We start from the raw sequence: 23,809 nt of genomic DNA on the forward strand, positions 1-23,809 counted from the left end.
TCCCCGGCTGGTTGCGGCATGTGGCATGCCCGTGGCCGCATTTGTTTGGAACAGGAGCTCATCACAGAGCAGTGGAAGTTCCCTGCTTTTGCTGTGTATGCAGCGAAAACAGCGTTTGGATCAATTTACAAGTTTCTGCAAAACTCTGTCAAACAATTTCAGTTGTGCTTTTAGCAAGAGAGCGATGGAGCTGTGCGATGCCACCTGCCATTCGGAACCCCCTCACCGGGCTTTCCCGGGGACGCTGGCTCCTTCCAGTGGCAGAGACGCTGATGTCTCTCTGCTGCTGCCCCATCCAACCTCCAGGGGGCACCAGGCAGGAGCCGCGACAACTGAGAACAGCCTTGCTCTCCTCAGAAGCCCCTGGTGCTTCCTCTCCGCGAGGCTGTTTCCCCGACATGGGGCCAGCCTGCTCACCGGCCGCCAGCTCCGTGATGCACGCGTGCTTCACGGATGCATCGCGTGTGTTGTCTGAAATAAGCAGCACGCTCTTCCCTTTGTTTGCAGTCTGTGTGGCTGACCCTGGGTGGGCTTGGAGTGGGTTACAGTGTGCTCACTTCAACGCTTCAAAACAGTTGGTGTCTTTAATGTGTACGACTAGCATAAAAACAGGTCCTTACGGCTTTTTCAGTGCAAGGAGACACTCTGACCTCTGTGTTTGTGGTTGGCCCTTTGTCTCCCACAGCATGTACTGCATCCCTTGCGAGGGCCCTTGCCCCAAAGTCTGTGAGGAAGAAAAGAAGACGAAGACCATCGATTCGGTGACTTCTGCTCAAATGCTCCAAGGCTGCACCATCTTCAAGGGCAATTTGCTCATTAACATCCGACGGGGCAGTAAGTATTCCCGGAAGGGGCGGCTGGATCCCTTGGTTTTCTTGCGTTGGTGCTTTTTCTACCCATCCGTGACTCACACCTGAAACGCGGGCCTAGAAAAACAACATGGTGCGTCAGCCTTGGGCTCAACACCTCACCTTTGCGTTTCCCCAGAGGAAAAAAAAAAACCCACAGTGAAAGGCAGTGTGGTTTTTTATTTTTTTGCCGTTGGCCCAGAGTCTATTCCTGCGGAGGCTCATTCCTCATCTTTCTGTGAGTCGCCTCTTACGCAGGAGTTGCGTGTTGGGGTACACAGACCCCAGGAGGGACGATGGGTCGGAGGTGTGACTCACACCTCCGGTGGGAGCCAGATCCACACAGCTTTTGGCCCAGAGGGTTTTGGTTCCTTGGATGAGTTTGGGGAGACTGGGCAAAGGAAATAGTTACTGGTATCCCTTAAAATGTGATTAAGTCCAAAAGAGTGGCTGATCTCCAGACTGACCTCTGAGAGCCAAAGATTTGTGCGTGTCCTTCTGTATTTAACGTTTTGGTCTCCCCCGGCACAGTGCCCCCCCTACCCCCGCCCGCGGCCGCCCGCCTGCAGGGTGAGCATGAGGTATGGTGGATGGCTTTCCTGGGGATCGCATTTGTGTGAAGTAGGCCCTGTTGACTTATTCGTGACATCTTCACTTCTGATCTTTGACGGACAAGGCCTTCTAGCAGTGGTGCCTTAAATCCTCCACAGCGGGACCACTTGGTCAAGGTCCTCCTGGTTTCATAAGCTAGAATAAATATAGCAAGAAGACCTTGAGGTTGAAAAGGAATTTTTTTCCCCTACATCCTTTTGTGAAGAAAGTGCTTTTATAGTTTGAGGGAAAAAATGACTAATATATTTATTCTGTGAATTTATTTTTCCTTAATGCTATTGGTTAAAGGAGCGAGCTCTCTTTTTATGGCTTAGAGAGAGCAGAAACAGATTTTTGCTTAGTTCTTTTGAATTTTTGGATGCCCCCCCCCCTTTTCTCTCACATTTTTCAGCCCTTCCCAACAGAGATAACTTTGTGTCCGCACAGCTAGCGTTTTCTTACTACCCCCATGGTACTTGTAAAGTTTTATTTTTTGCTCTCACTTTACAAAGATTCACTCATCCCTAGAACATACATTTTAAGTGCTTCAACCTGCTTTTTAAAGATACCCCTATCTGGAAGATAAAAATGTAATCCGTGAACTGAGTACCTGGGGAGGGATGATTTCGGGAGGAACAGGTCCCGTTTGTGCCCGACGATGAAAGGGGTCTTCCGGTGTGTGCCCAGTGCAGGCTGTCCGTGGGGTTTGGGGTGACACATGGGTCCTTGGAGAGGCCAGTCCCTGCCCTTGACTATGAGGCGTAACATCCAGCACCACAGTTAAAATTCAAGATCTCTTCCTGGAAACATCAACTGCAGGCAACCTCTAGGCTTTACAACTTGAATTGCCCCTTAATCTCTCTTGTGAAGCCATGAAACCATGCACTAAATATAGACTCATCCCCTGAAGGGGACAGGACCCTTATTTTTATCCATTCAAAGCAAAGTATGACCTTTCATCAGATAAGTCTTCACAACTCATACCCAGTAAAATCCCATTAGTCTGAGAACACGCAGTTCATTACAGCGTTGCATTATAATTCTGGTGTAAGTCGAACTGAAGTTTATGGTTTTTATTTACTATGAGGAAAAGATGGGCTAAACAAGATGCGAGGAAGCACGCTGTTTATGTAACACTATTTTTACATACGGAGCAGCACCTAATTCTCCAACGATTTTCTAGCTGTGAGAATAATGCAGGGAAAACGTGGGCATGCAGAAATGAAGTTTTCAGAATCCCCTGCTGGTAGCCACCCTTGACGTATCGGCGTGTTTTCTACAGTCCCGGGAAGATGGAATCTTTAAACATAGGCAGATGCCCGTATCTTAGAGACTAGGACGGCCGCGGAGGCAGGCGGTCAGGAGGCCACGGACATATTGTTTCTGCAGCCGCGCCCTTCTCTGCGGTGGCAGCGCTGTGTGTTGACACAGGGCATTAAAAGATGCTCCCTAGACGTGTTGGCCTTCGTTAACTGGCAGTCTGGTATGTGTGATTTTCCACTCTGTGAATCCGCCTTGGAGCTGTCCTGTCCAGCCTTCTAGAAAGCCGCCTTCACCGGCCTCCAGGGTCCTGTCCTGGGAGAGGTGGTCAGGTCAAGAGTCAAGCCCAGGGACGCCGTTTTGACAAGGGACGTGGGTCCCGTGCCAGCAGCCTGAGTGTCTCCGTGTCGCCCCCAAACCAGGACTTGCCACAGGGTCGCTCTCCGCGTGTGGTAGCGGGAAACCAAACGTGCCCCCTTACACTAAGTGAGCGCTCAGTGACACAGTCCCCTCTCCCGCAGATAACATTGCCTCGGAGCTGGAGAACTTCATGGGGCTCATTGAGGTGGTGACAGGCTACGTGAAGATCCGCCACTCCCACGCCTTGGTCTCCTTGTCCTTCCTCAAGAACCTTCGCCTGATCTTAGGGGAGGAGCAGCTCGAGGGGTAAGTGCTCCGAGGCTCACAGGCCGGCGTCCTCACCTCACTGGGTCGGCAGCACGTGCTTCGGGTCTGTGTGACCCAGCGAAGAGCCCTTTCTCGTTCAGAAGAAGAAGGGGAGGAACAGCGGTCAGACCGGTGCTCCCGGAGGGGTGGGCTCTGTCCTCACGCTGGCTCTCCTGCGGTCACGAGTCTCCGTCCCGGGGACGCTGCCCGGGAAACCTGTTCTGAGCCGTCAGTCAAGGGCCACGTGTCTGGCTGTGGCCGCAGAAACAGCAGACCAGGAGGCTGTTGGCAGCTCTTTGTGCCAAGCGTGACAGAGGTGGGTCCGAGGGGCTCACCTCTCTGAAATCACCACTTCCGGGGCCCCTCTCTGCCTCCGGGTGCTGGGCCCTGCTCTCCCCAAACCAGGCCGTCTTTTAAACCTATGGGCACCTAAGAGATTTGGAGGAGTACGGACAATTCACTTGGCTATAAAGAAATCTTGATTCACAAGATTGTTTTTATTGATCCGCTGCTAGGATTTATGCCACTGATAGAGTTTTTGCCTTCTGCAGAGATGCGCTGTGTGCAAAGGGCCTTAAAGAGTCAGCAGCTTTTCACTGGAGGGTGCCGGAAATCTGGCGCCCATTGCATCCATGGGTCCTTGCCAGCAGTTTTCCTGTGTGTGCCTTTGCATGTAGACGTTTCTCTTCCCACTCCTCCTTTTTCTTTTTCTTAATCCTTACCCAAGGATATGTTTATTGACTTTAGCGGGGGGAGGGAGTGAGAGAGAAACATAGGTTGGTTGCCTTCCGTATGCATCCCCACCACGGATCGAACCCGCAACCTAGACACGTGCCCTGACCGGGGATCGAACCTGCAGCCTTTTGGTGCACGGGACGGCACTTCAACTGCCTGAGCCACCCGGCCAGGGCACGCTCCCCGTTTCCAACACAGCTCCAGCCAGCCTGTAAGCGAACACTTTGAAATAGAAGGAGGCATCCGTTAATGAGCGAATTCCTTCTGCAGAGAATTTGGGGAAATAATTTAGGGCAGAAAGAGGTGGGAAGGCCATGGGAAAGGCCGTCCTTTGTGATGGCCTGCCCTGGCCGGATACAGTTACCACATTAGGGTTTCTTTATGGCTTCCCTGCTTTTCTCAGGCAAACTCTTGGTCAGTCTTAAATTCCTAAAATTCCACCATCTGATACAGCCAAGGGGAGAGGGCAGCTCTTCATTCCATCCTCGGAAAGCATGCTGTCCTCCCCGCGGGGGACCCTGATACGTTAGAGGAACGTCCCTCTCCTGGCAGGCCCCCGCAGGCTGCCGCAGTGCCCCGCCCCAGCGCGTCCCTGTCACTTGGATGGCAGGCCATTCTGAGGTGGTGGCTAGTGTTTGTCGTATTCGATTTTAAAGTGAATTTTAGCACATTTTTGTTCTTCCCCAAGAAGTTTCAGATTCCTGGGATCCCTGCTGGTGGTGAGCACTTTTTCTTAGGCGGGCTGATATCTGCAAATTTCCCTGCTGCTGAAGGACATTTTTTTTTTTTCCAGGCTGAGCACATGATAGACATAGAAAGCTGAGAGGAGTGTTTAATTAACTTCTATTAGCTATTAGTACATGATGTGATTACCTTTTAGGTGTGCATTCCCTGCAAGGTATTACGCACTTAAATGAACCCCAAAATGAAAGCCTGGTTTTCATATGCAAGAATACGTATATATGTCTCATGATCTGACACTGGTGTAAAACCTGAAGTCCCAGTGGGGTCTTTTTAAGAACACCTGTCATTACTTAGGTGTTGGGGATGCTTCTGAGTTCAGGTAAGCTCCGGGTCCCTGTCCTGCCTTAGCGTTTTAGGTGACCGGGGACAGCAGGTGGGCCTCCAGTTTCAACAACCTGTTGCCGATCAGTAGCCTAGTGCCCTGACGATGCTGGGTTTCCAGTCTTTTATCTCTGAGCGCTGCTTCTTGGAGGGTCTCTCATCAGCAAAGGCTTGCTCACCTCCTTCCACACCCATGACCGAAAAGGCATCCTCACGCACGATGACCGCCCCGCAACGATCGGCCCCGCGTGGTAGCAACAACTCCAGTCTTTACGTCTCCTCCTTGGACTTCGGAAGAGAGCTCGGGCCAGCCCTGCCTCCCCCAAGCAGGGGACAGTCAGAGAGAGCCCGAGAAGAAAGAAATCCGATCAATAGATAAGTACAAGGCAGAACTTGTGAGACGTTGCGAGGGTAGGAAGGGGAACGTGCCAAGTGCGTGGGGAAAAAAGAGCCGGCTATCAGATGAGGAAGATCAGACAGGCGTCCTTGAAGATGGAGCCCCGAAGGGTTTCCGGAGACACTCGGCGAACAGAGGGTGATGAAAAGCAGTTCAGGACGGGGCACCCGGAGCAAAGGCAGCGAGTCAGGGCGTCCTGGGACCTGCTCGGCAGATCCTGCTGGCGAGGCAGGTGGCATTGGGACTGCACAAGGTGTTAGGCGCCCAGATGTGGTGGCTGCGATTAGGCCGGCCCTGGAAAGCCGTCCGGGCCTCTGGCTTTCAGGACTGTTAGCGGCCCTGTCTGGAAATGAAATTTTTGGACATTACATTCCTGTATGTTTTTGGTTTTAAGCCAAGGTAGCTTTTCTCCCGGTGGTTCCCAAAATTGGCTGCACATTAGGATCTTCGGGCGGGCTTTTTAAAATTCCCAATACCCACGGTGGACTCCATCCCAACTCGGCCGCAGTGTTCGGGGGTGGGATCCCGGCCTCTCTGCGTTCCTGAAGATGCCAAGTTCGTTTCAAGGTGCAGCCAAGACCAGAAACCACCACCCTCTCCTGTTCTTCCTCATATGCATATCCCTGAGGCACTTTGGCTATTGATCCTAAATATTTCCTTGTCACGCTTGCCTTAAAGTGCCATTTTTCTCAAACCTCTCATAGCTACGAACACGTGCTTTCATGTGGTTGGATAGGAAGAAACTTTCACGGCTGTTTTTGTTTGTTTTAACCCTCAGTGGAGGATTTTTTTTTTTTTCATTGCTTTTAGAGAGAGTGGAAGGTGGGGCGCGGGGGGTGGGAAAGAAATAAATGTCACTACGAGAGAGAAACGTCAATCTGTTGTCTCCCATACACACCCCAACTGGGGATGGAACCGGCAGCCTTTCTGGGTACAGGGCGATGCTCCAACCCACTGAGCTGCATGGGCCAGGCCTGTGGCCGTTTGTTTAGATGGAGGGCGGAGAAGTTCCCACAGCCGCGACCCTTCCCATATGGCAGCCGTGGCTTTCACACCAGCGCTGAGGCCTGTCTCCAGAAGGGCCCCGAGCAGCCCGGACCCCGGCCGGGGCGCGCAGTGAAGCGCTGTACCGGGGCAGAATTAGCCTCCACGCGAGGGGACCGCTGTGCAGGCTGCGGACACAGGTAGCAGCATCCCTCCCGAACAGACCGGGGGGCGGTCGGGGAGCGGGGGGCGGGGCCCGGGCGGCACCAGCCGGCCATCAGCTTGTCGCGGATGACTCCGGTCGCCCGGGTTTCCCTGAGGACTCCACTCACTCTGTTTCCAGAGTGATACCTTGGACAGGAAGAAAGTCAAGGTTTTTCCGCCCTTTATGAGGGCATGAGATTTTGTGATGCACGCACACAAGATTATTATATGAGGGCTCGTTGGTGAGCCCTTGAGGGGAGAGAGAGCGGCACCGTCACCTGGGCGATTCCTTTTTCTGGTCAGTCCTGTTTTCTGATGGCATCGGATAAGTAAGGAGTTGAAGTTTCATGCTTTTAAAAAAACGTATTCATTGATTGATTTTGAGAGAGAGAGAGAGAAACATTAATATGTTGTTCCACTTACTGATGCACTCATTGGTTGCTGCTTGTGTGTGCCCTGACCGGGGATCGAACCTGCAACCTCGGCTCATTGGGACAACACTCCAGCCAACGGAGCTACCTGGTCAGGGCCAAGTTTCAGATTTTGTTGTTGTTGTTGTTGTGGTTGCCACCAAGGATTGTCACCCTGGAAAGAATAAAAGTCGGTGGAGCTGGTGGGTGATAAGCACTGAAACCCTGGGGTGCACCTGGACCTCGCGCTGCTCCGGTCCCCACTGCTTGGCTGGGCAGTGCCTCAGTGCTGCCTCCTGCCTTCTGGCAGCTCCAGATCCGGTTGCAGGAGGGCCGCACACAGAACTCTTCTCTGGGGCTTGTTAAAGAACATCCAGTCAACCATGTGACTCAGCAGTTTCAAGCTCTACCCGGTAGCTCCCCGGAGACAGGAAAGCGTGCCCACACAAGACTTGTGTGTGAGTGTTCGTGGCAGGATTATTCATTGCTCACCCAACAGAGACAGGGAGCAGATCGGTGACGGCTGGCGGTAGCGGTGGGAAGGGACCCCCCCTCCCCCTCCGGTAACTTGGGCGTGGTGGCAGTGTTCTGACACTGCCTCGTGGGGACGGTCGCACTGCTGCACAAGTTTACTGAAGCTCATGGAACTTGCATTGATAACGGGTGAATTTGGGGGAGGTGATTATACCTCAGTCAAGCTGTTTAAAAAACAGAATACATTTTCGGAGCACCCGTTTGGCACCTAGTGCCACTTACATGCAAATCCCAGCCCTTGCCGAGACCCCGGGGTGGGCGCAAACCCTGGGTCTGGGGACGGTTTGGACGTGGTGTGAGGCAGCCCCTGAGGAAAGGCCACTCCTGGGTGCATTGCAGATTGCGGGACGCTGGAGGCAGCCCGTGTGCTGGGCTCCGACGCCCCCTAGCGGCCGCCGGGCAGAGGCCGCGGTCTCTCAGGAATGAAAGAAGGATTGGTGTGCACTGCAGATTTTCTTTGAATTGTCAGCAAGGGCTGGAAAGGGGGTCCCTTCCCCCTCCCTGTAAGCTGGAGACCGCGGGCTCAGCGCCTTTTGTCTCAGCCCAGGAGAAGCTGAATAAATACTTGGCCTACGGTTATTGCTTAGGAAATGGTAGCAGTGATGCGTGCAGACCCTGGTCTTTGGATTCCCAAATGCAATTCTCTGCATCCTGGTCCCAGTCTGTCTTCTAAATGCTATGCAAATGCCTCTCTGCCTTCCTGTGCTTCCCCACCCTTCCTGCCCATCATGGGAGCAGGTGGCGAGGCGGCGAGGCGGCTACCTCGAGGGTCAGACAGCCCCGAGATGGGAGCCTCCGATGAAACAGCTCAGTGCGTATCATGTGCGAGGCATTCGGAACATCGGTGCAGATAATGCACAGCTGTCCTCAGGGAGACAGGCAGCCGCGCCCGCCTGCCTCGGTGTGCCTGCTTTGTGGCCGGGGGCCGGCCCAGTCCAGAAACAAACGCTTTCTGCTACGTGGTGAAGGCCGGGGGCCAGGATTCCAGTCCAACAGGTCCTCGAATCAACAGGTCGTTTCCTTCTACGTCATTTCATCGTAGCGGCGATGAGATGCCGCCCTAGGAACTCAGCCCTGGCTTACGTGAAGTAGCCTGGGGCGTAATTGGTGCTGTTACAGGTCCTTTCGCTTAAAGTCACAGAGCCTCTCGGCATCTCTAAAGCCAAGGCATCACGGAGCCCATGTGAGCTGCAGAAAAATAAACCAGTAACTGAATTTTTAAAACTATTCGTTGGAAGTAAAGGCAGGGAGCCTAGAAGCAGTGAGGAGATCCCACTTACCGAGTCATGGAGTGACTAGCCATTTCCTTTAGGAGACAATGAAGCTCAAAGTGTGCATGTGTGTGCACGCGAGAGTGCGCGTTAAAGGTATGCAGGCAAGCCTCTGCCTTCGCTGTGCCTTAATTCTCTAATCATGGGAGGAATCCGGGGGAAGCCGGGGTTGAAAAACAAGAGCAGTATTGACAGGCAGCTCAAGAATGCCTTGATTATTATTTTAACGAGGGTTCCGGATTTATTTTTCTGTTACTTACACAGACAGGCCCCGCTTCGCCTGGGTTTTATTGGTGCTCGTATCCTGGCCCCCGGCCGTCTCCACGTTGTAAAAAATGTTTGTGTTTACTGTAAAAAGATAATCTTGCTTTTCAAAGCGATTAATCACATACACAGAATTTCCGTGCGCCTGCCACTCATGTGTCAAACTCCTGATTTAGAATTCACGCTCCCTCCCGTGGGGAGAGGCATGTTTTGTTCAGAAGGTATTTTCGGTGCAGTTCTGTTTCCTGCTGGTGAAATCGGTTTACTGAAAAGAAGTCTCGGCCTGGGTCGAGGCAGCAGTTGGACCTGGTCGATGGGCCTTCGCTCCCCGCCCAGGGGTTCCTGGGTCAACAAGGAGATCTTGTCCCGTGGGGCCCACTCAGGAACCTAGGAGCAGCCCCACCCCGTGGGGTTAGTGCTGACGCTGCACAGTGTCCTTTGGACCCAGAGATGCCCCGTGGGCACGGACGGGCCTAAAAAGGGGGATCTGTTTCCGCCCGTCAACCCATCCTGCATGGGCGTGAATGACACCCTGAGCCTCCCTGCCTTCCGGTGGCCGCTGACCGGGAGGTGGGGGCCCTCCCGAGGGATGGCACATGTCATCTTGCCACGTCCCGGCGCGTCCCGCCTGTGCACATGGCCCATGTCACGTATCCCGCCTCTAGATTCAGTTAGACCACGTCTTACACTCCCCCTCCAGCAGGTGTAAGTGTTCGGGAGGGAGCCTCAGGGGAAGGGAAGGATTGCTGACAACAAGGCTTTGCTGGCGGATCGGTGGCCATGAACGGTCCAGGGGCCTCACGGCGGGTTGGGCGGGGCCTGGCTGGTGACCAGAGGTGCTGTCTTTGGACTCACTCGGCTCACGCATGCCCACCTGCACCGCCCCCTCAGGGGCAGATTCAGGCTGGCTGGGTGGACTCCACCCCTTCCTGTGACTTCTCCTGGGCATCAGGGCCTTGGACTCTTCAAAGCAACGGGAGATCCGGTGGCCCCCGTGCATACCCTGTGGTGTCCTATGAGTGAGCTAGTGGGGTACGGAAAGCACTAAGGGCCTCGCCCATCCTTGCTCCCTGTCTCTGAGCTCCCTCTTGAACCCCCAGGGAAACGTCACACATCTGCTTGGCTGGGTTGTAACTAACTTTTGCTTTTGTGCACGTGAGCGAGGCTCAGGCTGAGGGCTGGCCGGGCAGGTAGAGGTCCCGGATGGGTGTCAGTGAGGAGCCTCACCTGGCGCAGACAGGTGCCTGGTGGACCCAGCCGGGAGGCACAGGGGCTTGGGGCCCCTGTTCTGGCTTCACAAAGAGGACCAGGATCCTCTCTGCCGTTTGTGGCTTGGGCTGGGAGTGAACCTCAGAAATAGCTCAAAGGGCCGCACTGATTCCCAGGCTCAGTTTTGTGGAAAGTGCACGACCAAGCCCAGAGAAAGGAAGGCTGGGCAGGAGGAGGGGCAGGTGGCGAAGGGGAGGGGTCGCGGCCAGGGGAGCACACCCTGTGCACAGAGGACTCAGGGCTGCTGCGGTGCTGGTGCTGCGGGGTCTGTCTGCAGACGGCAAGCTGTAGATGCCTGCCCTCTCCCCTCCTCATGCGTGGGGCATGGCTTTCTCCCTCAGGAGCCAGACACAGCCGTAGCCAGTGCTGCCTGTCCCTGCATTTTCCCTGCAGCGGACAGTGGGTCTGCTGCTTTCGTGTGCACCCGCTGGGGCGGAGCCCACGTACGGCTTGGTTGCATTTGGACCTCCAGCCCTTTGCAGGTGCTCAGCATCTGTTAGACGGGCGCTTTCCCACATGCACTGCAGGACCAACAGCCTCAGCATCCCTGGGCGCCGGTGAGGAGTGCAGAGTCTCAGCCCAGGCCGGCCTGCTAATCCGCAACTCCAGGGCCGGGCCCAGCCCTCTGAAAACCAGCTGCGTGCTCACTAGCCTGCATGGGGCACTGAGTCGCTCTCACCTGCGTGGGTGGCCCCGGGGACTGCCCATGGGGGGTGCCGTCTCCTCCCCCATCTTCTCCAGGAATGGAAGCTGAGGCTTTTCAGGGTGCAGTGAGTCTGGGGGGGGGCCCACGGCCGAGCCTGCCCCCTGTCCCAGGCTCTGTCCTACCCTCTCCTCCGCTGCTGGCAGCGGGGACGGCATTGAGCCCCCAGCATATCGGCAGGCGTCCCACAGCCAGTATGTAAGCCGTTCCGATTGAGTAGCAGAGCGTATCCGTTCTCCTGTGGACGGATTTCCAGCGCATTGAACATGCTCAGGACTGGGAGAAAGAACCAAAGGCGTTTCTGGGGAATGATTCTCATAACCTCCTCGGGTGTGAGAAGCATTCTTTGTTGGCAATAGAGGTCATGGCATTAGCATCTTGTCGACTTCAATATGTTGTCCTTGAATCCTATCATGGCCATTGTTAACGGTAGCTCTCCATTCTTTTTAAAAAATACATATTTTATTGATTATGCTATTACAGTAGCCCCCCTCCTTCCTCGCCCCCCCCCAGCAGTCCCTCACTCTTGCAGAGGCTGTGCAGCCTGGAGCCATGTGGAGGGCCTGGGAGGTGGCCCGCAGGCTGGGTGGACGATGGGCGGAGAAGGTCAAGGGCGCTCACGCTGGGCTCTGTGCTTGTAGGAACTACTCCTTCTACGTCCTCGACAACCAGAACCTGCAGCAGCTGTGGGACTGGGACCACCGGAACCTGACCATCAAAGCGGGCAAGATGTACTTTGCTTTCAATCCCAAGTTGTGTGTCTCCGAAATTTACCGCATGGAGGAGGTGACGGGGACAAAGGGGCGCCAGAGCAAAGGGGACATAAACACCCGGAACAACGGAGAGCGAGCTTCCTGTGAGTAGACGCGTTCAAACCCCTGCGGGCACAGCGCGGGGGTAGGGGGCCCCTCTTCCGAGCCGGGACTTCCCTCTGTGGTCCCGCCTCGCGTCGCCCGCGCCCTTTGCTCATCTGTGTGCGTCGTCCGAGTCAGCGGTGGGGCAGGCGCGTGATGGTTTATGTCTGTGAGTTTTCCCTGGCGGCCACGCGAGTGTGCCGAACACCTAGAACGAGGTTCCCGCCGAGGTCTGAAAGCAGCACTTACAGGATGCGCAGTCTGCGCCCAGGGGTACAGCTGCGCTGCTTTTCAGCAAAGAGCTGGGCCCCTCTCTCCTTCTCATCCGACCCTGGATGTAAAACTGCTTTTAGAAAAGTTGTGTTGCTGTTGGCTGGTGGGGTTAAAAAAGGAAACTGTCACCAGCCCCTCCCCCCGCCCCCGCCTCCAATCAACTCTTTTTCTTTTATTAAATTTATCGGGGAGGAATTAGTTAAAAGGGTTGCCTAGGTGTCAAGTGTATACTTCTCTGCTACACGATGTGTCTGTTGCGTTGTGTGCTCACCACCCGAAGTCAAATCATCTTTCGTCACCCTCCCTGTCCCCCACCCTCAACTTTTAACAAAGAAAGGGTATTAAGAAAAACAAGTTGCGTACGCGATCGAGGGGGGTTTGCACGCACACGTGCAGAGGGAGGAGGGTCTGTGACATGGCCCGCGTTTGGCATTGGCTTGTGGTGCTGGTGTCCGGCTTCCCTCGTCCACACGCAGATCGCTCTGGAAGAGTTCTGGTAGCAAAGGAGCCCGCCGCAGAGCTGGGGCGCATGTTTGCCGTAGGCACTGTGTTCAGCCTTCGCAGACACCGTGAGCGCGTCCGAGTTCTCCGGTGTTTTCCTCCTCGGGCCAGCCAGTCCGACCTGTCTGATCCTGAATACAGAGGCGGTTCACCTTTCTTTGAAAAGGGAACAATCCTGTTTTCTGTCTCTGTAGCACGTTAGTGGGAACTACAGCGTTTTGCCCATCTCTGTCCTGCATGTTTCGTCCTGCACACTTGCTGGTCTCTCACTGCCTTTAGCCCCCCGCTAGGGCTGGAGGGTGGGATCCAGGTGCACACGGGAAAGGGACCCCTCCTGGGAGAGCTTCGGGTCTCGGGAGGGGACAGTCATCCGCCCGTCCCTGGTTCCCATTCAAGCTTCAGTCCGGTCGCAGGAACAAGACGAAGCAAAGGCTCACAGCACAGAAAGCTCTGCGAGGTGAGATTGGTCTCGGTGCCTAATCCATCCCTGTCCTCTGTCTGCCAGCTGGAGGCCTCCAAGGGGGCTCCGGTGTCTCTCCGGCGTGGCCTCCAGTGCCTACTCAGCAGAGCCCCCTGTCTTTGCTGGCTGCACCGGAGCCGGCCGACGCGCGCAGGTGCAGAGCAGGGGCCACCACGTGTCGGAGCCGCCCGGCCGGAGGGCCCGCTCCCGCCTGCCCTGGCCCCCGGGGAGCCCAGGCTTGGGCGTCGGCAGAAAGTAGGGCCGCCTCGGTCGGGCAGGCGGTCCTTCCCCTTCAGGCTCAGGGTCATGCACAAGTTCACGTCCACACCGTGGGCGCCGGGCCGAAGGAATGAGCCCCTGGGAGCTCCGTGCGGTGCAAGGCAGGGAGGGGTGAAAGTAGGTTTGCAGTTTGGAGGGAAAACAATACAGTCGTTAGTAAGTGATGATATAGGAATAAACTGTGTTCCATGGACTCACAACTGTAAACCTACTTTTGCCCCACCCTGTATTTGAGTCCTTGGTAGAAATAAGAAAGCCACCGACAGGTCCAGGCGGGGACTTGGCACGCACAGTGCAGGCCAGGCGACTTCCCAGACACGTGGAGGAGAAGGACGGTGGTGTCTGTCGCTCACGGATGTGCCTCTGTGCCCCAGGTGAGAGCGACGTCTTGCACTTTACCTCCACCAACACGTGGAAGAACCGCATCATCATAACATGGCACCGGTACCGGCCGCCGGACTACAGGGACCTGATCAGCTTCACCGTCTACTACAAGGAAGCGTGAGTCCTGCTCGGTGGCGGCGTTCTGTTGGCGGGGCCGTGGGTGGGGAAGCCCACGCTTCATCCTCAGTGCCCGCGCCCCCCGCGGTCATGTGACGTCCGTCGCTGCCGCCATCGGGGAAGCGTTAGCTTCAGTGGGGAGAGGTGGTTGAATAACATAAACCCAAAGAGAAAAGCTCATTTTTCAAAGAATTAGGTCTGTCCAAATATTCATCAACTGGATGGAGGGCGGGGTTGAAATGTCACTTCAGCCTTGCTGCCCGATGACCCCTCCTCCAGGGACACCCTGCCGGATGCTCAGTTCCCTTTGAGGTGGCCCCCAGGGAAAGTCCATGTCTGACTGGTGTCCCCGCCGTGAGCCCTTCCCGAGGTCATGAGCCGGCCACACGAGGGAGAATGGAGAAGAAAAGGACTTGAGCCTTCAGTGATTTCTCCGAAAACCTGCTGGGGCTCTTCTTGTGCCTTCGGGTGACATCCGCCTCCCTAAGCAGCTGTGACTTACCCCTCCCCACAGCAGCTCTCCATCCCTCTTCCTTTCTTTGTCTCCTCTGTCCGGGTGGTTCCCCAGTTTGTCCCCGTCATGACCCAGGTCCCATGTTGGTGCCGCAGGTCTGTTTCCTGGGTGCTTGGCTTCCCTGGAGCTGGAACCAGAGCCACCAATGGGTGGCAGGATCTGGTCCCCTTCCCCTGCTGGGGCCGGGGCCCTGAGGACGACCCGAGCAGTGACAGAAGCAGGGCCCGGGATGATTATGTGTCACTGTGCGTGGGGGTCGCTCTGGTCTTTCATCGCAATGACGGGCCCGCGGCTGTTCGGCCCTTTCAGTGGGCGGATGTCCGATCTGGGCCCAGCCCCACCTCTGTACAAACACTCCGTGCCCTCTGACAGTCCTCCTAATGCTTTGGCACCGTCGGCTGGTAATGTCACCAAGGAGCCGATGCTGCTTTCTGAGACAATCTGGAGACGAAGTATTTGAGTCTTACAAGACACTTTGGCCATCAGAGTTGCTCATGAGCAAATTAGATTTTGGAAGCTGTACTTGAGAAGCTGTTTTTCTGTAGTAAAGTCATTTTTCTCCAAAAGTTATTCTTTATCAATAGCTGATGTGTGCATTAAATGGCAATGCTTGTGTTTTTCTTAATGGCGAAAAAAAAAAAAAGCCATTTGGAAGAGAGAAAAGTAGTTTTTGCGTGCGCTCTCCAGGAGTAGCATTTTAAACCCTCGTAACTGCAGACCTTGCTCTTCCTGAAGTGGAAGATCGATGCAGTAGCGCGATGTCACTGCGGTGACACCTGGAGCCCAGCTGCTTAATTATATTCTTCCATAAAAAATGGAATGCAGCCACGGCCCAGGTGGCTTGGGTGGGTGGACCATTGTCCCGCCCACCAAAAGTCTGGTGTTCGATCCCCGGTCGGGGTGTTTACAGGAAGCGGTCGGTTCATTTCTCTCTCATGTCGCTGTTTTTCTCTCTCCCCACCCCTGCCCTTTCTCTCTAACATTAATAAGCACGTCCTTGGAGGATTGAGTTTTTTAATTGAATGGGTTTTTTTTTTTTTTGGGAGGGGATGCCTATTATCGAAAGGGTGGCATGCTAGGCCCCTGGGGAAGGTTTCTGAGAACCTCGATGTCAGAGCCCACATGCGGGCCCTGAGCCGCGCCGATTGCCTTTCAGACCCTTCAAAAATGTAACGGAGTACGACGGCCAGGACGCGTGTGGCTCCAACAGCTGGAACATGGTGGACGTGGACCTCCCGTCCAACAAGGACATGGAGCCGGGCATCATGCTGCACGGGCTGAAGCCCTGGACGCAGTACGCGGTGTACGTGAAGGCCGTGACCCTCACCATGGTGGAGAACGACCACATCCGCGGGGCCAAGAGTGAGATCTTGTACATCCGCACCAACGCCTCAGGTATCCGCGCGCTGCTCCCCCGGTTGCGCCGGCTGTCCGCTGCAGCATGCTCCTGCGCCCTCTCCGTCTGTCTGTCTGTCTGTCTGTCTGTCTGTCTGTCTCTCCAGCCCTTTTGACTTCCCTCTTTCATTTGAGCCTCTTGCCATTTGACTCAGAGATTCAGGAATCTCGAGTGACATGCACATCGCTCCTTTTACTATTTGCTGGAGTTAAACGCTTCCTAGGACGGCAGTTGCACCAAAGGAGAAAACTGCAGTGTGTGAGCTGTCGATGCGAAGTCACGCCCCGTCGCCCTGGGGTGCCCCCACGCAGCTCAGCCATGTCTGTTTTCACTGAGATTACCCACAAATAGATTTGACAAAGGGAATCGTCGGCGCTGAAATGCATACTGTTGATAGTGCACGAGGCTCGGTTTTCGTTCTGTGTTTCTGGTTTTCATTTTGTGCCTTCCCACCCACGCTGAAGTTTGGGCTTCTGGCAGGCTTGCGTTGAGTACCTGGATCCTGGGTCCATTCTGCTTCCTCAGATGTCTTTTGTTCCCCTTTCCAGTTCCGTCTATCCCCCTGGATGTTCTTTCGGCCTCTAACTCCTCTTCGCAGCTGATCGTGAAGTGGAACCCGCCGTCCCTGCCCAACGGCAACCTGAGCTACTACATCGTCAGGTGGCAGCGGCAGCCCCAGGACAGCTACCTTTACCGGCACAATTACTGCTCCAAAGGTGAGGCTGGCGGGTGCGGGGGCCCGTAACCGGGGGCTCGTCGCCAAGCCCGACAGGACACAGGCCAGGGCACGGCTTACGGCCTCGTCTGGGCACAGGCTCCCTTGCCCCCTCGCAGCGGGAGAACTGGGCCTTCATTCCCACTCTCGGGGGGCCTCTCTCTCTCCAAGCAGACAAAATCCCCATCCGCAAATATGCCGACGGCACCATCGACATCGAGGAGGTGACAGAGAACCCGAAGACGGAAGTGTGCGGAGGAGAGAAGGGACCGTGCTGCGCTTGTCCCAAGACCGAGGCGGAGAAGCAGGCCGAGAAGGAGGAGGCCGAGTACCGCAAAGTCTTCGAGAACTTCCTGCACAACTCCATCTTCGTGCCCAGGTGCCAATGGCGTCTTTTGAAAATGTGTCCCGGCTGGGGCCCCTGGAGCAGCTTCTGTTGCCGTCTGTCCCCGTCTGTCCATCCTGGGAGTCCTAGGTCGGCGGCCTCGGGGCAGAACTAGGTCGCCGTGGAGGAGGGAGGAACACGCTCGGCTGTCAGCTTGGTCGGGTGGGGCTCTGCCGGAAGCCGGGGGGCCCCGAAGGAAAGGGGACCAGGGCTCGTGCAGCGGGGCCCCCAGCCTGACGGGGACAGGTGCCTCCCAGCCGCACAGCCATCAGAAGGGTCTCCCCTCCGGCTTCTCGCACCACCTCTTCCGCCCTTTTGAGTGGGGACCGTCTCCCTTCAGTGACTTCGTGCTGTTCCTTTCACCGTCCTGTGTTTGGAGCTGTTGTTTCGAGTCCTGCTCGCATCCCTGACAGCGACCCTGCCCCTACCATGGGCGGGGCCTTGGGGAGGTCTTGGGCGTCACCACCGCTGGGAGGCAGAGCCGGGGGTGTCAAAAAATACAGGCTCTCAGCTCGGATGGGGAGGGGTCGGTGGGGATTTCAGAGGGGAGCGTCCGGGAGTGCACACCATGCTCCCTGCTGGCGTTTGTTTGTTCCCACAGTCAGAGGGTCAAGGAAGCCACCAGCACAAGCCTCAGACCCCTCTCTGCCCCATCTTTCTGGGCCGACGCCGTACCCTGCATTCGCCTCACCCCCGATAAATCTAAGTGTGACCGGCAGGCCGGTCCCCTTTGGTGCCTAACCATGATGTCTGTGGTTCGGGGGGCACAGCATCCTGATGCAAGCCGAGGATGCTGCCTGTAGACAGACAGCTGAGAAGCCACTCTGAGAGCTGGGGGCACGGTCTGTGGGCCCCCTGTGAGATTCGCAGAGGGGAGAGAGCCAAATACATAGCAAAGAAGAAAGTCCCCGCATTACTGGTGGGTTCTTGGCCAAGCGGGCCGAGTAGCTCCTTCGATTCCAAGGTTAAGGCTTTTCCTTTCCCTCTGCTACTCTGAGCTGAGTCACAGACGAGACAAAAAAGGCGGAGACACGTACAAGCCAAGCCTGTCCCTCCCTTGCAGGCCCGAAAGGAAGCGGAGAGACGTGGCGCAAGTCGCCAACACCACCATGCCCACCCGGGGCAGGAACAGCACGGTGGCGGACGTCTACAACGTCACAGACCCGGAGGAGCTGGAGACGGAATACCCCTTCTTCGAGACCAGAGTGGACAACAAGGAGAGGACTGTCATTTCGAACCTCCGGCCTTTCACCCTGTACCGCATCGACATCCACAGCTGTAACCACGAGGCCGAGAAGCTGGGCTGCAGCGCCTCCAACTTCGTCTTTGCGAGGACCATGCCTGCAGGTGCGGCGTGACCCAGCCTACGAAAGGACGGGTGCTCACCCGGGGGCGGCCTGGCAGCCCAGCAGCCGGGGGGCGGGGTCACCCATGGGGCCCTCACTCCCATCCCGATTCCTCCATACAAAGTACTCAAGTGCAGGGAGCTTGCCCGAGGCCCAGCCTCCTCCTCCGTGGTCCGCGGCGTGCACTCCCACGGCCCTTTTCCCCATTTGTGGAAAGCGTGCCTGGTCCCTTCTGAGTTCTCACAGACTCAGTGAAATCCCCAGCAAGCGGCCTTGATTCAGAGTGACCCTCACTCCTCCAGGCCAACTCCGGGCGTGGCCTTAAGGTCTGCGTGTTTGCTCTGCCCCGTCCCCTTGTGCGTTCCAAGCTGCCTGGCGCTCGGACAGCCGCCCAGCCCTCTTGAAGGAAAGGTTCCCTTTCCTGCGGGGGCAGCGGGAAGTGCCTCTGTGTGGCACCCGGGGACTCACAGGCCATTCCATCACTCCAACTCCAAAACCTCTGCTGTGTGGCAGCAGCCGGCTCGCAGGGACTTGGCGTGGCCTCCGTCCTCAGTCCTGCATCGGGGGAGGGCACTCGGGGGCTAGCCCCGCATTGGTATCCCTCCCGGGGGACCCGGATCCAACTTTATTCCTTGTTCATGTTGTTACACAGAAGGAGCAGATGACATTCCCGGGCCGGTGACCTGGGAGCCGAGGCCCGAAAACTCCATCTTTTTAAAGTGGCCAGAGCCCGAGAATCCCAACGGGCTGATTCTAATGTATGAAATAAAATACGGATCCCAGGTCGAGGTAAGACGGGGCGGTGGTCCGTGCCTTGGGGCGTCTCCGTGGCGGGGGACAGCGTGGGTCATCGTGCAGGATGAGCCCCCCCACCGTCAGCATAGGACTTCAAGCAGTGACACTGGGACTAAGCCAGCGAGGGTCGAGGCCCCGCTCCCCGTGGCACGCCTTTGAGAAAACGGTGGCCTGTGCCAGGTGCCGCCGGGCTTGTCACCCTCAAGAAACCGTCGCACTGAACAATCTTTCGGCATAGACTCGATGGGTCTTCATAACCTTTAATCTTTCTGGAGCTCTTTTGGGTTACAAAAAGAAACAAAAAGTGGTTAAAACTTGGGTGTGCCTGCGTCTTGGGGGACCGCCCTCCCAGGCTCGGTCTCTGCGCTTTCCCTGCCTGTGGGGCGCACTGTCAGGAGGGAGGTGAGGGGCCGGGCGGCGCGAGCCGCAGTTTCCCACGTGTCTGTGGCAAACGACCGCCTGTTTCCCCTTCCCCAGGACCAGCGGGAATGCGTGTCCCGGCAGGAGTACCGGAAGTACGGAGGGGCCAAGCTGAACCGGCTCAACCCGGGGAACTACACGGCCCGGATCCAGGCCACCTCTCTGTCCGGCAATGGGTCATGGACGGAGCCTGTGTTCTTCTACGTCCAGGCCAAAAGTAAGGCTTGCGGGAGGAGTGCCTGGGAAAAGGAACGCGGCGTGGCCCGGGGCTGGGGAGGCTGGGTCCTCCCGGCCCTGTAGTTTCCTGAGTTTCTGTCGGACTGGAGGTGGCCAGGTTTCAGGAGGGTTACACCCCTGTCAGCACCCCGAGTGCGGGCTGGGGAGCTGCTGCGCTTGGGGTCCCTGCTCATCGGCTGGGGAGACTCGAGCGCCTCTTTTCAGGGAGTCGGCAGGAGGCCTTTGCTCCCAACTTGGTTTATGTCTAAAGCATTTCACAAAGCGGTGAGTTGGCCATCTGCCGCCTGCCTCTTCAGAGAGGCTGGTTGGGGCTTGGACTCCGGGCTCAGGCTCCTAAGGGGTGACAGAACCCCGGGGGCCATCTGGTCCAGGGCCAGAGTCCCTGCGGCAGCACCGCCGGCTGCGACAGTGTCCCCTGCACCGCCCGTTAGTGAAGCACAGGTGCACCGTGAAAGCACCAGCATGCACTGAACTCACGCAGTGCTCGCCGTGGGGCACAGAGACGGGGCCACGGCCTGAGGGGGTGCTCAAACCATCGACCAGGCAGGATTCCAGAAGGCTGTTCTGTGCAGGGGTTTCAGGTTTTAAAACTGAATTTGGCAAAATGTGTAAACACAATACGGGCTCTCTATTCATTTGACCAGGAAAATTTAGTCTTTTATTTAGTGACATATCTATTGCTTGTCAGTTCCACATTGACGGTCTATTTCTCATTAGAAACCCGGTTTTCTAGGTTATTCTGTGTTCAGAGAATGGGGTGAAATCTGGCACGGTGTCATTTCTGGCTGCTGCGCCCACGCGGAGGAGCTGCCCCGCCCGGCCCAGCAGTGCAGCTTGGCGGCTTGGGGGCCCGGTGGCCGTCCCCCGTGCCCCGGTCCCTCCGGGCACCATTTTCAAATTCAGGACCCAGCCGACCCAGCAGCCCACCCAGTGGGCTCCTGGCAACCAGAGATACACAGGATGGGAAAATCCCAGCAGTGAGGTGTCAGAGGAGTGACATGGCCGGGTTCTGGTTTCGGGTAGACAGACAGGTGCCGGTGCCAATGGTTCCGCCAGCCGATGTCGTCAGCGCCCCGCGTGGGGCACGCGCCCTGCTCTGAGTGGCCACCCCGGGCCCCTCTCCAGAGCTCGGCTCGCTTTCTTCCCTCTCCTCTTCCGTCTGCATCGTCCCTCAGGGACGGAGCCCGGGGCGGGGTCTGCCGTCTGGCCACGGCCTCGGGAACGGCGGCCTTGGCGTCTGGGCTTCCGCGGCCGTGGCCCTCTGCGGAGATGGCATGGCCCTCGCAGCCACAGCCACATGTTTTTCGCCCCGCGAGCCCCTCCGACACTCCCTGCAGCGGAATTGGGCACAGTCCGTGGGGACGTGAAACCTGCGCACCGGCTTTTCTTTTGCCAGACAAGACTCTCTCCGGCTTCGGTTCAGTCTCTTGTCCTCTTATTTATTGGAAGCTTGGGCAGCGCCCTGGCGGTGCCCGTCCTTGCAGGAAGCCTTCCTCCGTGTGCTGGAATCCGATGCAATGACTCGTCAGCCTTCTCCTCTCCAGACTGTGTAATCGCAGGTTTTTGGGCCTCTTCTTGTAGCCCAGCTTCAGAGGCCAATTTTCTAGTCGTTGAATCATCTTGTTTGTCTCTGGACGTGTTCCAGTTTCTCCGTGTCCCTGAGGAAATGTGAAACTTGAAAAGAACATGGTGCAGCCTGACCAGTAGCATCGATGATACCAGAATAAGAAAGAGTCCTTGGGGGTGGAAAACAAACTCTCCTGGCTCCCCAAAGGCAGTGATAACTTGAGAGCAACCTTAAGAATTACAAAATAAAGGAGGCTGCGTCCATTTTCAGAGCTATTTGATCAAAATATCTTGAATGTAAAAGTGAAGATAGCTTCGAGAGGCCTTAAAGAGTAACGGCAGTCATAGTTTTTAGTGATGAGATCTTCATCGCTGGGCACAACTAGGTCCCCAGTGGGGCCCGCCCTGTCCCCACAGGGATGACCCCGCCTGGGTGTCCCCTGGGCACCTCCCGTTCCCTGCGCACAAAACCACAACCTCCCTCGCTACCCCCGCCACATCTCCCGGTTCTTTGTCCTGGAGCTCAGCCGGCGGCCCCACAGTCTGTGCACCCCCCACGCCAGGACCCTCGCGCCCCGGCTTCCCGTTCACACCCAGCTCCTTGGCCTCTCCTGGCAAAGACCCCTGCAGTCCAGCCTCTGTCCGCCGCCGCCGCCGCCCCAGCTCAGAGTCCATGGGGTGCTCGCGGCGTGGGGAGTGTGCGCTGAGGGTGCAGGAAGCCTGGGTTCCCATCCCGGCGGCCTGTGTGCCCCGGGAGAGCGGGTCATCTCTGTGTGTCCCCCTCGCTTATGCAAAGGGAGCAGCGGTTCCTTAGTGAAGTCTGGGCTGGGTAACGCAGAGCATGCCCGGGTCCCCTCCTGCCCCTCCAGTCTGTCCTCGGGCACAGTTCTTGGGGGCTGGAGGGCGCCCCCTGGTTCCCTTTAACCTGCAGAGAGAGGATCAGGCTGCTTAGCATGGACAAAGCCCCTGGGGAGCCCGCCGCCCCCCGCCCCTTACCGCTCCCGGTCCATGCTCTGCCCCGCAAAGCTCCCCCACTCCCTTCTCCTCTGCCGTCCTCTCTGCGTCCTGGACACGCTGATTTCCTGCATCGGGCAGCATTTCCAGGGGTGGGGTCGGTGTCCCCGTGTCTAGCCTGACACCTGCCATACAGGTGCTGGGGACAGGGACCAGCTGGGCTGCAGCGAGCTCTGTGCTCTTAGAGTCCGAACTAGACCCTGATGTTTGGGGAGAATTCGGAGCCACTTTGGCAAGAAGTGCCAGCAGCTATGTTTTAATTGTCTGTGGCACTGCCTTAAGACAGGTGAAAAGGCCAGTGCAGCGTGAGCCCTGCCCAGGTACGAATTTCTGTGCATTTATTTTAGCATTTCAAATATTTTTCTCACTACATGTGTCCACTAACTCTCACCCTCGTACTTACGCATTCACTGACCAGGGATCGAACCCACAGCCTTAGTGTATTGGGACAACGCTCTAGCCAACTGAGCTATATTTCTGTGCATTTATTTTAGCAAATGTATGCATTTTTCCTTATAGTCATTAAACTGCACCCAAAAATTATTCTCCTTGAGCCCATCATTTGAACTATTATTTCAGAATACACTGAACTTCAAAAATAAGAACACGTATCCTGTTCAGTCCGCAGGTACTGAATCCTTTTTCAAAAACCTCAGTGTTATTTTGCTCTCATTCTGGGTAGCGTTTCCCTCCAGAACCCCCAGTGTGTGACGGGGCCGCAGAGGAGTTTTCAGGGGCTTTCGTCCCCCGTCCAGCTGAAGGCGATGAGCCGCTTGCTCGCCTCGTCACCACGGTTGATCGGTCCCCCTTGTTTTTCCGCAGCAACGTACGAAAATTTCATCCACCTGATCATCGCGCTGCCCGTGGCTGTGCTGCTCATAGTCGGCGGGCTGGTTATAATGCTGTACGTCTTTCACAGGAAGAGGTGAGTGGCGCGGCGGGCGGTGCGGGCGCCTCCGGGGGCTTCGTGGTGCCGTGGCGTGAACCTGGGTGAAGGGCGGCTTCTTGAGGAAGTACCGTCTGACGCACACTATTTTGTCCAAGTTTCTTAGGGAAAAATAAGGATGTGCGTTATATACATGGGTATAATGATTACCTACCAGGAGGTATAATAGCCCCATGTACAATGTGCACAAACCATGGGTGCGCATCACACACAGCCAAATGCGTAGTTTGTGCATCGGAAAACCTGATTTTCCAGTCAAGTGCTCTTCATAGGAACAGAGGACAGTGCCCGATGATTCCACCAGGCCACCCTTCTGTGGGGCGGTGCCATCGTCCCTCCCTGGCGGCTCAGTCACGCAGGCGCTGCCGCTACGCTAAGCCCCCCGAGCCGGAGCCATTAGCCCTGT

General features: G+C 56.4%; 1 protein-coding gene across 2 annotated transcripts in view; it reads left to right on the plus strand.

Annotated features, from left to right (window-relative positions):
- The window catches only part of IGF1R (insulin like growth factor 1 receptor), a 221,624-nt gene that overhangs the window by 178,233 nt on the left and 19,582 nt on the right, over positions 1-23,809 (plus strand). Inside the window, exons 4-14 of one of the 2 annotated variants that reach the window (XM_054561955.1) lie at positions 686-834; positions 3,221-3,365; positions 11,843-12,057; positions 13,943-14,069; positions 15,740-15,978; positions 16,528-16,695; positions 16,866-17,073; positions 18,143-18,426; positions 19,078-19,214; positions 19,698-19,857; positions 23,280-23,382. In XM_054561955.1, coding sequence (XP_054417930.1) covers positions 686-834; positions 3,221-3,365; positions 11,843-12,057; positions 13,943-14,069; positions 15,740-15,978; positions 16,528-16,695; positions 16,866-17,073; positions 18,143-18,426; positions 19,078-19,214; positions 19,698-19,857; positions 23,280-23,382 — 1,935 coding nt within the window. The remainder of the gene's footprint in view (positions 1-685; positions 835-3,220; positions 3,366-11,842; positions 12,058-13,942; positions 14,070-15,739; positions 15,979-16,527; positions 16,696-16,865; positions 17,074-18,142; positions 18,427-19,077; positions 19,215-19,697; positions 19,858-23,279; positions 23,383-23,809) is intronic. The other variant, XM_054561956.1, reaches the window with a different exon arrangement.

The sequence above is a fragment of the Pteronotus mesoamericanus genome, unplaced genomic scaffold, assembly GCF_021234165.1.
Source record: "Pteronotus mesoamericanus isolate MK-2021 breed Mesoamerican mustached bat unplaced genomic scaffold, CSHL_Meso_final scaffold_582, whole genome shotgun sequence".
NCBI classification, from domain to species: domain Eukaryota; kingdom Metazoa; phylum Chordata; class Mammalia; order Chiroptera; family Mormoopidae; genus Pteronotus; species Pteronotus mesoamericanus.